This window comes from Lepidochelys olivacea (assembly GCF_965140295.1).
Source record: "Lepidochelys olivacea isolate rLepOli2 genome assembly, chromosome: 2".
Lineage (NCBI taxonomy): Eukaryota > Metazoa > Chordata > Testudines > Cheloniidae > Lepidochelys > Lepidochelys olivacea.
In genome coordinates this window covers 262,992,236-263,005,980 of record NC_140412.1, presented here as the reverse complement: position 1 = coordinate 263,005,980, position 13,745 = coordinate 262,992,236, and the positions used below count along the sequence as shown (strand labels likewise).

At 44.1% G+C, this 13,745-nt stretch overlaps 1 protein-coding gene across 1 annotated transcript in view; it reads left to right on the top strand.

The window, feature by feature from the left end:
* Positions 1–1,378: 1,378 nt before the first annotated feature.
* OBSCN (obscurin, cytoskeletal calmodulin and titin-interacting RhoGEF) overlaps positions 1,379–13,745 on the top strand; it is a gene marked incomplete at its 5' end in the record, with an annotated part of 294,967 nt that continues 282,600 nt past the window's right edge. Inside the window, one exon of the mRNA XM_084618134.1 lies at positions 1,379–2,510. Within this exon, the coding sequence (XP_084474260.1) occupies positions 1,379–2,510 (1,132 nt within the window). The remainder of the gene's footprint in view (positions 2,511–13,745) is intronic.

The following is a 13,745-nucleotide window of genomic DNA, read 5'->3' as shown; positions in this document are numbered from 1 at the left end:
AGATCCCACCCCAGCAGCAGAAAAACAGCCAGCCAGGAATCCATGTCAGGGCTAGTAAAGAAATGTGAGGAGGCTCCCAAGGGGACATGTGCTGTGCAGAATCCATTGGGAAGTTCAAATGGGTTAATGTCTGTAACATTGCTTTTCAGTTCTGCAGAGGCGTACGTGTGAACATTACAGTAATGATTAGCACTGCTGCCCATTGCTTTTAACTTTCTCAAGACAAGGCAGTGTCAGAATTGTCCTGACCTTTAGTTCCAAGCAGTACTTCAATTATTTTCCCTTTGCTGATCTGTCTTTGCACAGCTGGGAGCTATAGCACAGCAAGTATTTAAGGCAGCACAAAGTAGGCAGGCAACAAGTGAGAAATCTTTCCGAGAGCTTTCAGCCAAACTTTTTTGAGGAGCCTGACACCCATTTAGATTCAAACTTGCAATCACCTTTGGAAATGCTCAAGCCATGATTTTGCATTTTCTCCAAGAGGTGCAAGTGGCTGTCACTTGCTAACTGTCCTCAGTGAGAAGTTATCCAGAGTTAAACAGTTGTCTTAAATAGCAATTGAGGAATAAAGAGGATATCACCAACAATACACTAAGCTTGTCTGCCTGTCCCTCTAAACACTGCCCCCTGCTGGGTGGAATGTCCTTCTCAGGACCAAGCTAGCCCATGAACATGGTGTTCTCTGCTGCCCACAGAGGACAAGACATGTGGAAGGGGAGGGAGGGGGACATGGAATGGATGAAGAGAAAAGCAGAGAGAGGTGGGAATGAAGAGGATAAAGAGAGATGAAAGTGAAATGTTGATGAAAGGATAGAAGGAGAACAAGTTGAGAAATGAAGGGGAGACAGAGAGATGCAAAGGTGAGTGTGAAGAGAAGAAGAGAGTGTGGGGAGAAGTATCCTTGATGTCACATTCCTACCAATCCATAAATATATCATGGATATCTGATGGTCCTTGGTTAAAAAACAGTCCACAAATTATAACCCATTAGTGCTGCTTTGTTTTGCTAGTGCATAGATTCTAAGGCTAGAAGGGACTATTACGATTGTCTAGTCTGACCTCCTACACAACACAGGCCCTTGGATTTCACACAGTGATTCCTATGGTAGAGGGAATCACTTGCCCATTTTACATAAGTGATTAATACTATTGAGCCCAAATTGAATTATCCATAAAAGACCTGTAATGTCCCTAAAACTTGCTGACTGATCATGCAAAATCGGTGGTGGAAACGCAGTGGACTGATAGCTATTGCTCATCTTGTTGCTTTATGTGAATATGTGTATTGGCATCACTATATAAAGACAAAGCAGACACTGTGTGTACACCCATGTATATCAGCTTTCTCTTGGTCCTTCTGTTTTCCTAGGAAACCAAGATGGATTACAGTTCCTTCAGTGGAGCCCCAAGGTTCCTGACTCGGCCTAAGGCCTTCATGGTGTCGGTGGGGAAGGATGTCACCCTGAGCTGCCAGATTGTGGGAAACCCCGTCCCGCTCGTGAGCTGGGAAAAGGATAAGCTTCCGATCCAGTCGGGGGGAAGGTTTAAAATGGTGGAAGATGGTGATCTGTACCGGCTAACAATTTATGACCTGAGCTTAGAGGACAGTGGTCAGTATATCTGCAGGGCCAAGAACACCATTGGGGAAGCTTTTACTGCTGTCAGTATCAAAGTTGGGGAGGAGATGACGGTGACGGAATCGGCCCCTTACTTCATCCAGAAACCATCCTCCATCAGAGTGACCCTGGGAGACGACGTTACGTTCAAATGTAAAGTCCAGGGCAGCACGCCCCTCTCTGTGAACTGGGAGAAAGATGGGAAGCACGTGAGGGGCTGGTCCGACTCCAGCCGCTTCCAGATTGAGTCCCTCGGGGAGTCAAATGCTCTCAAGATCCAGTGCGCTCGGTTGGGGGACAGTGGGACATATGTGTGTCGGGCGGAGAACCCCATTGGCTCTGCCAGTGCTACCGCCACCTTGGTGGTGGACACGCATGGTCCTTACAGTCCGAGCAGCAGCCATCTAGACACAGGCTATGGCAAGACTGCCTCCTTGCTGTCTCATTTGCAAAAGAGGCGGGAGGAGATCAGGAAGATGGACACGTCCATGCTTGCAGCCGCTGATCACATGGCTGCCCCAATGTACTCAGCCCCAGAGGGGCTGTCTGGTATTGGTCTCAGCCTTTCTCTGGATTACGAGAGGGCTGCCAGTCTCACCACCAAATCAGCCCGCAACGCCACCTTCGGGGTGCTGACGCGTACCTTCAACGTGACGGAGGGGAAGCACGCCAAGCTGAGCTGCTATGTGACAGGAGAGCCAAAGCCGGAGATTGTGTGGAAGAAGGATGGCGAGGTGATTACAGAGGGGCGCCGGCACGTTGTGTATGAGGATGAACAGGAGAACTTTGTGCTGAAGATCCTTTTCTGCAAGCAGGTCGATAACGGGCTCTACACCTGCACAGCCTCCAACCTGGCAGGGCAGACCTACAGCTCCGTGCTGGTCACTGTCAGAGGTGAGCGGTTATGTTTACTTATCCATTGGGGCCTGTTCGTACTCCCTTTTGTCATCAGTGGGGATGTGAACCAGTGGGGATGTGGTTCAGTGACAGGAGAACTAGTAATGTCTCTTGTTTTTACTCCCTTTGGTTTATCCAAGTCTCTCACACAACTGTTTCCAAATGGCTATAGAGGGAATTCCTTCCATCCAAGTCTTCCCCTCAGTCTACCCTGGACTCCCTAAAGCTCTGGCTCCTTCCTAGGTCTCTCTTCTCAATGGAGCCATCTCTCACCATTACCTACTATTCCTGCCCCTTTTCCCAGCATGCTTTGCTGCAGGGCCTACAATTCCCATGTGCCCCTGGAACTACCATCCCCAGAATGCATTAGTTCTGGGCAGAAACCTGGAACAGGGCAGAGCTGGACCTGGGAACTCCCTTAAAAGGCCAGCAAACCTTGCTGACGGTCTTTCCATTGACTTCAGTGGAAATGGAATGAGATTCTGGTAGAAGAGTGTGACAAATACTAAATGAACTCCTCCGTAAAGAAAGTTTTCTTACTCAGTTTTGAATCTTTAAACAGTTCTCTCATCATCCAAAATTTCGGAGTAACCCATTTGCACTCTAAAATGTCCCTGTGAAAAATGAATTTACGTGTGAGAATTTTCCTTGGTATTTTTTTTTTTAATGCAAAAATGATGATTTCCTGGAAAATGATTTCTGGCTGGAAAAGTGGCCTGGAACAATAGAACATTAAATTCTACATGAGAGTTTTTCGGCACATTCCCTATTATCTGTAATACTGGACAGCATTCTAACACAAGTGCATTTTGCTAATCAGCGTTTGAAAAGATACAGCAGCATCGCCAACCCTCAGCATTCAAAAATCACGAGATTTAAAAAAAAAGAAAAAAAAAGTTGGTTTCTTTTTATTTGCCCACTGTGGGTTGTGGGTTTTTTTTAAAGTCTTTATGGTTCATGTTTTCAAGCTTTTCTTTGCCACCATGAAGGCTAGAAACTTACTTTAAAAAAACAAACAAACCTGTAAGCGGAGAGTCTAATATAATCACATGACTGCAGGAGCTGGGGCTTTCAGGAAAGCATCAAATAGAGCAAGGCACACAATAAAACCACAAGAATTAGCAACAAAATACATTTGCTGGAATTAAGACTGAATAAGGTTTTTGTGTTCTCTACCCAGTGTCCTTTAATAGCCTCAATTTAGTATTTTTAGCCTCCAGTTTGTCCCCAGCATTTAGTGCCCCCTTCACCCACTTAGCTTATGGCCTGGGGTCACAGCCACTCTCTTTCCTGTCAGGAAAAATCCAGGGGGCTCATCTCCAGAGTCCATCGCTGCTGCTCCATATGGGGCCTACTCCTGCTCCTATGGAGGTCCATGGCAAGCCTCCCATTCACTGTGATGGGGGGAGGCCCCGGGAGCTCAGTCCTATGAGGCGCTAAGCGATGTCCGGAAGGCACAGAACGTCCTTGGCTCCCGTTGATTTCAGTGAGGGCACTTGGCCTCTCCCAGGAGGTGGCCAGCACCTCACAGGATGGGACTCAGGACCTGACCATTGTGCAGGGGCTCAATTTGGAGGTGCAAGGCAGTCCCTGCCTTGGGTATCCATCCCACAAGGCCAAGCATAATGCCAATGCACCTGAATGCAGGGGTGGCCCCCCCTGGAACATCAAGCTGCCGGCCAAATTCCAGCCCACACAACAGCAGCCTGCTGTTTACGGGCGCAGCATGCTGTTCGCCCTGTCTTCCACACAGGGCATGCTGGGAAATGCCTCCTCCTGCAAGGGGCTTGGCTGGAGGCCAGTCCGCTCACCTGTGTCAGACACTGGAACAGGCAGTCATGGAAGCTTGCTTCAATCCACTAGCTGTCTGATGGCCAGCCTCTGTTGCGTTCTGTGTCAACAGATGTCCTCACAAATGGTAGGACTGCATCACTGGGTCCCTTGCAGGCAGGTTCAGCAGAGGGGACAAGGCCTGAATAGGTCCAGAGACCCATTTTGCTCTTCCACCCCTAGAACTAGCCTCTCCCAGTTAGAGGCATAGCATTGGGGCAGCTTGCCCTGCTCCTGCCCGTGTTGTACCCGTTATGTGGGCTACACAGGCTACCGCTGTCTCCTGGGATGTCCAACTGTTACCAGCACTCAATTCACTGAAAAATGAATGCAAATGTTCTATTGGATGAGTTGCCCATGTGGAGGAAAGCAGGAGACAGGCCTCAAAATATCAAACTCTTTATAAACCTGGAAGGAAATATGCCTTTCTGATTTTATTGCAAATTCTCCTGAACCAGGAGCCCCAGGTCACGCAGACAGAGATCCTACACCTTTCCCTTAGCAAATGGATAGTTGTTTTTATGCAATTTTGCAAATTTTATTGCCCCCCCCCTTTTTTTTCTCTTTTCTTTTGTGCAATGTTGATGAAATCTTCCCCTGGCACTTTTTTTTACACTAAAGTGTGCCAGAAATGCAAATCCCTCGCATTTTTGAAGCAAGCCAAAAATAGGCTAATTATCACTTTAAAAACAAAACAAAAAAAAAAAAAAGGAAGAAAAGAAACCAGTTAGGCAGGTCAGCCCACTTTTCTGTCTGTGTCTTGTGTCTGTGGTGTGGGAGTGGGGGTGGGTGGGTTGCGGGGGGAGAACAGGGAACCAACCTGTCCAAGTAGTTTTGCACTTTTCCTGTCTGTATATTTAAACTGTTTAGTGTTTAGGACTTAATCCCTTAAGGCCTCATTCCCGTGATACAAGCCAAACAGGTTCTGCCTGAGTGGATCATTTTGAAGGTTCTCAACCTTATTATTTAGAGTCGGTTGGAAAATTTTAAAAAATTCAAAATTTTTGACCAACAGCCCCCTCCTCAAAGAACAATTCTTACATAATATAGTGGGGTTCCCCCTGTTATTCAGCCATCGCTGCCCTCTATATTAAGTTAAAATGTAACTGTAATATAACTGGCCACGTATTTGGAATCTGTTGGGCATTTAAACAGAGGATAAGGGATGGAGCATGACATGTTGGAAGTACTGCATGTTGTTTCATACAGCTGCCCTGCCACACAAACCCTGCTAATAGACTTGACACCCACTGGTGCCCCTCTTTGAGGACTTTAGCAGCTATGTGGATTACTGTTGACCATTCGTATCTGAGGATGAGGAAATTTTGGGTACAGAGCTAGAGGTAACAAATACTGCCCTCTAGGGGCTGATCCAAAGCCCATTGAATTCAGTGGAAAGACTCCCAGTGACTTCTATGGGTTTTGGATCAGACCCTATGTCCATTGCCCATATAACTCATCCTACATGATCTTAGATTGAAGGAAAGAATGTGATCCAGTAGACTTTTTAAAAAAGAAAACATCTGCAGGTTGTGTTATCATTTATTATTAGACATAATAAAGGAAATAAAAGCTACAGGGTGTAAACACCAACAAGGGTTAGACTAGATGACCCTTGTGGTCCCTTCTAACCCTGTGGTTTTATGATTCCATGATGTGTTCTCTGGTGGATGGGGAAAGACTTAGATGTGCTGGAAAACATCTAGAAATAGCATTATTGAAAAGGGTTTTAGAATGGTGTCCATCTCATACATTCCTTTTGGAAGCTCTAGCATTAGTCCCTGTGACATGGAGAGTATGCAACTGCCAAATCCCTGATCATAGCCCCAGTGGAAAATATTAGTTATCAGTGTTCACTGTCAAGCAACACAAGTGAGTCAGAGAGCTAAAGTGGAAATGTTTATGGTTTGTTTCTTTGTTCTGGTTACTCTGTTCAGGCTTTCTGCTCTACGATGGAATGAATGGAAAATGTGTGTGTGACTGTTATAATTAAGTTTTGGATAGTGACTCCTTGCACCACCAGGAGGCCCTCCAAAAACACATCCCCAAAAGATGTAACAAAGAAGTGAACCTTTATATTATTTATATAATCGTCTCTGTGCCACACCCTTGCATTTGGGCAGCACATCTTCATTGAACAAGCAGGCCTTATTTTGATAAGGCAGGAAGCAGCAATAATATTCTCCAAGTGTCCACCTTTCGGCCAACGAGACCCTGCAAATATGTCTATGTACGCTGATACGGGCGTATTTATGGGGCCCGTCAATGTTATGTCTCAGGCATGCGTACTATTGATTATTCATATCTAGAAAGATGTCTCCATTGAGTATTTTCCTAAATGGCAGATTTTTTTTCCCAATCTCATATTTTATAAGTATTATTTTGTCTTTCTTTGGGAGATTTATAATTGAATTCAACAGCGTCTATAATGGCTCTCTCTGCTTTGGCTATAAACAGGCAGGTAAATGTTAAACAATGTAAAAGAATCTATAAGAATACAGCAGTCATTTTTCTCAGAATTTTGTACTAGAGCTGATGAAAAATCAGAATTTTCATTCCGCAGGAAATTCTGATATTGTGACATGTGTTTTATCCCCTATTGAGATGAAACATAGAAACAATTAATTTTTTTGTGGAATGAAAAGTTCTGAAAATGTTTTAATTGGAACTTTCAAAACATGTCCTTTCGATTCAGTTGGACATTACATTGCATCCACCTGAGCTGCTGCGGTGCTTCATGGAAACTGTAGTACAGGTGCCTTGTGCCTCCATTCTCCTGTATGGGCTGAGCCACCCAACTGGACTACATCTCCCATGATGCACTGCAGTCATTGCGACTCAGACAGAAGGAAGCCCTCCATGCATCATGGGAGACGTAGTCCAACTGGAGACCACAGCCCATGGGGAGAATGGCAGAATGAAGCAATGGAACTTCAACTCCCACGTGGCACCGCAGCGGCTCAGGTGGATGAAGATTAATGTCAAACGGAGCCAAAACAAAAGGTTTTGATTTTGTTGAACAAACTGAACTGTTTCGATTCTGGTCAACTTGACATGAATAGTTTAGCTTTTCCTAATGGGAAATTGAAAAATTTCAGCAAAACCAACATTTTCCTGTGGAAAATGTAGATGTTGCAGAAGAATCCACATGTTCTACTGAAAAAAAAAATTGATGGAAAATTCCAGACCAGCTCTAATTTTTTACAGAATCCAAACTCAAGAATTGATGGCTTTTCTTCACTGAAACAGTGGGGAAAACTTGCCACCCTGCACCCCACCTGAATTATTATTTGTGGGTAAGAAGTGGAATTGCCAGGCACTCTGGTTGTCCTCACAAAACTAGGCATTCTCAGCCATGTTCATATCTAACTGATAATAATGAAAATAATTATGTTTGCCAAGTCTGCCATCATCATGATCACTAGTATATTATTATTATTTTATCTATTAAGTTTCTACTTATAAAGGGTGAATAAATTATTCATAGATTTTTTTAAAATGGTTAATCAGTTGTTATAGAGTCTGACAGGCCAATTGGTTATTTATAACCATAACATTTAACCATCTATAGCACCTTTTAGTGATGTGTTTATAATCCTTTGTACCAAATGCTACTCATGTCTGTAACATTCTGATAACATCTAGTGATAATTTATTAACCATTTATGAATGGAAACATAATTTAAAGTATGACCTATATTACAATAGTGCCTAGGAACTCCAATCAAGGATCAGGATCCCATTGTGCTTGTTGTTGTAAAAATAAATAATAAAGAAGAGCCCCAATGAGAATCTAGATGTCAGACAGGAGAGGACAGGTGGACCAAATAGGCAAGTGTTGGGAATAGGGCTGTCAAGTGATTAATAAAATTAATCATGCTATTAAAATCAATTGTGATTAATCGCACTGTTAAACAATAATAGAATACCATTTATTTAAATATTATTGGACGTTTTCTACATTTTCAAATATATTGATTTCAATTCTAACACCGAATACAAAGTGTACAGTGCTCACTTTATATTTATTTTTGATTACAAATATTTGCACTGTAAAAAACAAAAGAAATCATATTTTTCAATTCACCTCATACAAGTACTGGAGTGCAATCTCTTTATCATGAAAGTTGAACTTACAAATGTTGAATTATATACAGAAAAGCAAGTTTGTTTACATTTTCAGGAGATAATGCTGCCCGCTTCTTGTTCACAATGTCTCCTGAAAGTGAGAACAGGTGTTCTCATGGCACTGTTGTAGCCGGCATCACAAGATATTTACATGCCAGATGGTATGGTGGCCGGAGCATGAAGGGGCATACGAATGTTTAGCATATCTGGCACATAAATACCTTGCAGTGCCATCTACAAAAGTCCCATGTGAACACCTGTTCTCACTTTCTGGTGCCATTGTAAATGAGAAGTGGGCAGCATTATCTCCCATAAATATAAACAAATTTGTTTGTCTTAGTGATTGGCTGAACGAGAAGTAGGACTGAGTGGACTTGTAGGCTCTAAAGTCTTGCATTGTTTTGTTTTTGAGTGCAGTTATGTAACAAAAATATCTACATTTGTAAGTTGCACTTTCACGATAAAGAGATTGCACTACAGTACGTGCATGAGGTGAATTGAAAAATACTGTTTCTTTTCTGTATCATTTTTACGGTGCAAGTATTTGTAATAAAAATAATAATATAAAGTGAGCAGGGTATTCTGTGTTGTAATTGAAATCAATATACTTGAAAATGTAGAAAAACATCCAAAATATTTAATAAATTTCAATTGGTATTCTGTTGTTTAACAGTGTGATTAAAACAGCGATCAGAAATTTCTTTTATTTAAATTTTAATTTTGATTTTTGAAATCTGCAATCACTCAGTCAATAGGTTGTGTTGATCATTTACCCATCCCATGCTCTGGCATCCTCATGACATGCAACTTTTACATTCTCGGAACAGATCGTTTTCATTTCAATATCATATGATAAGATAGTTAGACAGCTGATACCTTCCCAAGAATAAGTAGGATAACCGCCCCCGCACTCTCCAGCCTAGATAATAATCTCCAGTGCTCTAGACATCTCTCCCCAGATGCCTGTGAGGAAATATTGACCTTGCAGACTATTTTCACTGTCCACAAGGCAGAATGGCTTGTCAGGTTAAAGCTGGGTCTGGGATCAGGAATCTTATGCTCTTTTCCTTGCTCTGCCATGCTGACTTACAGTGCGGCTTTAGCAGGTCACTTACCCTTTCTGTGCTTCAGTTTCTCCCTCTGTAAAATGAAGGTGATAATATTGAAGTACCACAGAGAGGTGTTCTAAGGCATGTTGGTAAAGTCATCAGGACCCCCAGGCTGGAAGGTGCAACAGAAGTGCGAAGTATTGTGTGTATATTATGCCAAATTGATGGTGATTGGATAGATGAGCAAATTGGGGTAGAGGGCTGAGTGAGAAAAGAAGGTTTAATGTAGGCCTATATTGTCCTGATGTATAGAATTGCAGCCTGTCTCAAATTTATTAATGAAAACAGCTTCCACTCTGCTTGAGTTCCAGGTTTGTCCCTCTTATTTACCAAAGATCACATTTTGTCTGGAACTCTATATGGCACACACAGATACCTAGCGGCTGGATAACATAAATACAAGCACATATCATTACATAGCTGTCTGACCAACCTGATTACCTTCTATGATGAGATAGTTGGCTCTGTGGATATTGGGAAAGTGATGGACGTGATATATCTTGCCTTTAGCAAAGCTTTTAATACGGTCTTGCACGGTATTCTTGCCAGCAAGTTAAAAAGTATGGATTGGATGAATGGATCATAAGGTGGATAGAAAGCTGACTAGATCATCTGGCTCAATGGGTAGTGATCAATGGCTTGATGTCTAGTTGGCAGCCAGTATCAAGCGGAGTGCCCCAGTGGTCAGTCCTGGGGCCGCTTTTGTTCAACATCTTCATTAATGATCTGCATGATGGGATGGATTGCACCCTCAGCAAGTTTGCGGAAGACACTAAGCTGGGGGGAGGTAGATACGCTGGAGGGTAGGGATAGGGTCTAGAGTGACCTAGACAAATTGGAGGATTGGGCTAAAAGAAATCTGATGAGGTTCAACAAGGACAAGTGCAGAGTCTTGCACTTAGGAAGGAAGAATCCCATGCTCTGCTACAGGCTGGGGACCGACTGGCTAAGCAGCAGTTCTACAGAAAAGGACCTGGGGATTATAGTGGACAAGAAGTTGGATTTGAGTCAACAGTGTGCCCTTGTTGCCAAGAAGGCTAAAGGCATATTGGGCTGCATTAGTAGAAACATTGCCAGCAGATCGAGGGAAGTGATTATTCCCCTCTATTCGACACTGGTGAGGCCACAACTGGAGTATTGCGTCCAGTTTTGGGCCTCCCATTATAAAAAGGATGTGGACAAATTGGAGAGAGTCCAGCAGAGGGCAACAAAAATGATTAGGGGGCTGGGGCACATGTCTTATCAGGAGAGGCTGAGGGAACTGGGCTTATTTAGTCTGCAGAAAACAAGAGTGAGGCGGGGATTTGATAGCAGCCTTCAACTACCTGAAGGGGGGTTCCAAAGAGGATGGAGCTCGGCTGTTCTCGGTGGTGGCAGATGACAGAACAAGGAGCAATGGTCTCAAGCTGCAATGTGGGAGGTCTAGGTTGGATATTAGGAAAAACTATTTCACTAGGAGGGTGGTGAAGCACTGGAATGGGTTACCTAGGGAGGTGGTGGAATCTCCTTCCTTAGAGGTTTTTGAGGCCCGGCTTGATAAAGCCCTGGCTGGGATGATTTAGTTGCGGTTGGTCCTGCTTTGTGCAGGGGATTGAACTAGATACCTCCTGAGGTCTCTTCCACCCCTAATCTTCTATGATTCTATACAATGCTATGCTATTTTTGGAGGATATATATGAGCCTGATGGGCCACAAATGGAGTTGCACTTATTTTGTTTTAGATACTATTCTGCAATTGTAAAGAAAAAGGAACTGATAAAGAGGGGAGGGATAGCTCAGTGGTTTGAGCATTGGCCTGCTAAACCCAGGGTTGTGAGTTCAATCCTTGAGGGGGCCATTTAGGGATCTGGGGCAAAAATTGGGGATTGGTCCTGCTTTGAGCAGGGGGTTGGACTAGCTGACCTCGTGAGGTCCCTTCCAACCCTGATATTCTATGGTTCTAAGATGTAGAATTTGACTCACTGCTTCACATAGAGAAGTGAATAGGAATTGGTGTATCTTACACTTTCTTATGATGCCTTCAGCATGTAAATTGCATTCCCTTACATTAACACCCCGCAGTACATGGGGACAAGCAGGAAAACGTATGCAAATTAACTAAAGGTATTACTGTAAAGTAAATTAGTTCAACTGCATAAAGCCCTTGTGTGGATGCTCTTATTCAGAAATAAAGTGGCCTTAATTTCATTTAGATTCTTATTCTTAATTGAATTAAGGCCACTTTAATTCTGAATAAGAGTGTCGAGACAGGGATTTAATGCACTTTAATCCTCTTTAAAAGTTAATTCGGATGAATTTTTCCTGAAGCAGGTGTCTCTGTATACACAAATTCTAATTTATACATTTATATCATCACTGAATTTGATTCATGGAGTCTTATACTCTCTGGTTTTTGCTTCCCTGCTCTGCCCCTCTGTCCTTGCCTCCCAGCGTATGAGTTACATCAGCTCACACTCTCAGAGGGACAGATTTAGAGGTCACAGGACGTGGGGTGCAAGGTTCATGTCAGTTAGTGGGAGGAATGTAACTTACATGCTGAATGGGTCAGAGAAGGTTTGACTCACTTAGGTAAACTTAGACTGGTCTCTCTATGAGGCCCTTTGCGGGGGGGGGGGGGGCTCTGTACTGTGTAAACCCATGCACACCTAGGCAGGGTGGAGGCAGAGAGTGGGACCCAGAGTGGCTGGAACAGCCCCGGGAACAGGTAGGAACCCCTGGGACCCTTCTTCGTAGCCTGGAGCTGACTGCCCTCCCCCTGCTGAGTCTCAGTACCTCCCTTCACTCCCCCTCCTATCCCTCTTTCCCTCCCCCATTCACAGGAAGCTTCCACACACCCCTCCACTCTCTGACAGTGACTGGGGGGTTACTGGTAGAGCTGCTCTTAGAAGGTGCACTGTGCAGCAGGCAGGAGGCAGTGTTGCATGCTGAGACAGGCTTTCACCTTCTTTCCCCGCCACAGCAGGCAGGTGTGTACATTAGCCTTTCCTCCCCAAAGGGGATGCTGTTTTATGCCTTCTTTGCTGAGAAGCAAGGCGTTTGGGTAGAATAACCTCGTTTCCAAAAGTACATTCCACATGCCTCTGAAGTTTACAGGATGGAGGCTCCCCTCCGCCAAAGCACAAATCCAGGATGGTTTAGGGCCTAATCTTTGTGGGCCTCCAGCCCCAAGAGCGTTAAATGGTCCCTTGCTGGGCACTGCTGTTCGACCCAGGAGAGAGAAAGTGGTGATGTGCATGCACTAGCCATTCGAGCAATATCACAAGGCCACCGAGTTTCTTACAGTTACTCTTATCAGAACCTGTTCCTACAGCCTTCACCGGGTGTCAATTTATCTCTCCCCAATTGTGTACCAGAATATTAGGAAATGTTAGGGATGCACTTTCAAAGCATTGTCTGGTGATTCAGCCACATAGCTGCTGTTAATATGCAGTGGAAACTGTATGAATAAATCCCTTTGTTTTGTTTATAAAATGTATCCCCTTAAGGCACTGTATCAGCTTCAGCACTTCTGTTCTAACCTGTTTTCTACCTAAATAGGAACAATGTGGCCCAATGGCCAAGGCAGTGATGGAGGAGTTAGGTGACATGGGTTCTAGTCCTATTCCTAGTTCTGGTCTTGACACTGAAGAACGATGGTCCGGTGGTTAGAGCACTAGCCTACGGCATGGGAGACCTGTGTGCCATTCCCTGTTCCACCACATTCTCTGTTTCCACATCTATAATATGTGGATAATAATACTCACCCCTCCCTCCCTTTATAAAGTGCTCTGAGTGCCTCATACAAAAGATGTGCAGGAACAGTTGTTATGCCCTCCTTGGGAGGCCATGACCCAACATGGCGTGGACTCTTACAAAACCTGTTTGTGTCATCTTGTCTGGCTTCAGCTGACCAGACAGATTTGTATTTATTAGGCCAAGTTTCCAAAGCACACACAGCAAGCATTTCCAGATCTGCGTTGCTGCATAAGATCATCCCAGCCCATTGTTCTGACTATGTCATCTGCTCGGAGACCCACCCGTGGCTGCCACACAAGTCACATGCTCACTGGCCTTATCGTAAAGACCACTAATAATTTAGTCCTGCCCTACCTGTCAGATCGATTAGCATGGAGTTGACTGCGGTATTTGCTCCACCGGTGGTGCCAGTCTGTGTCCCCCATTGGTC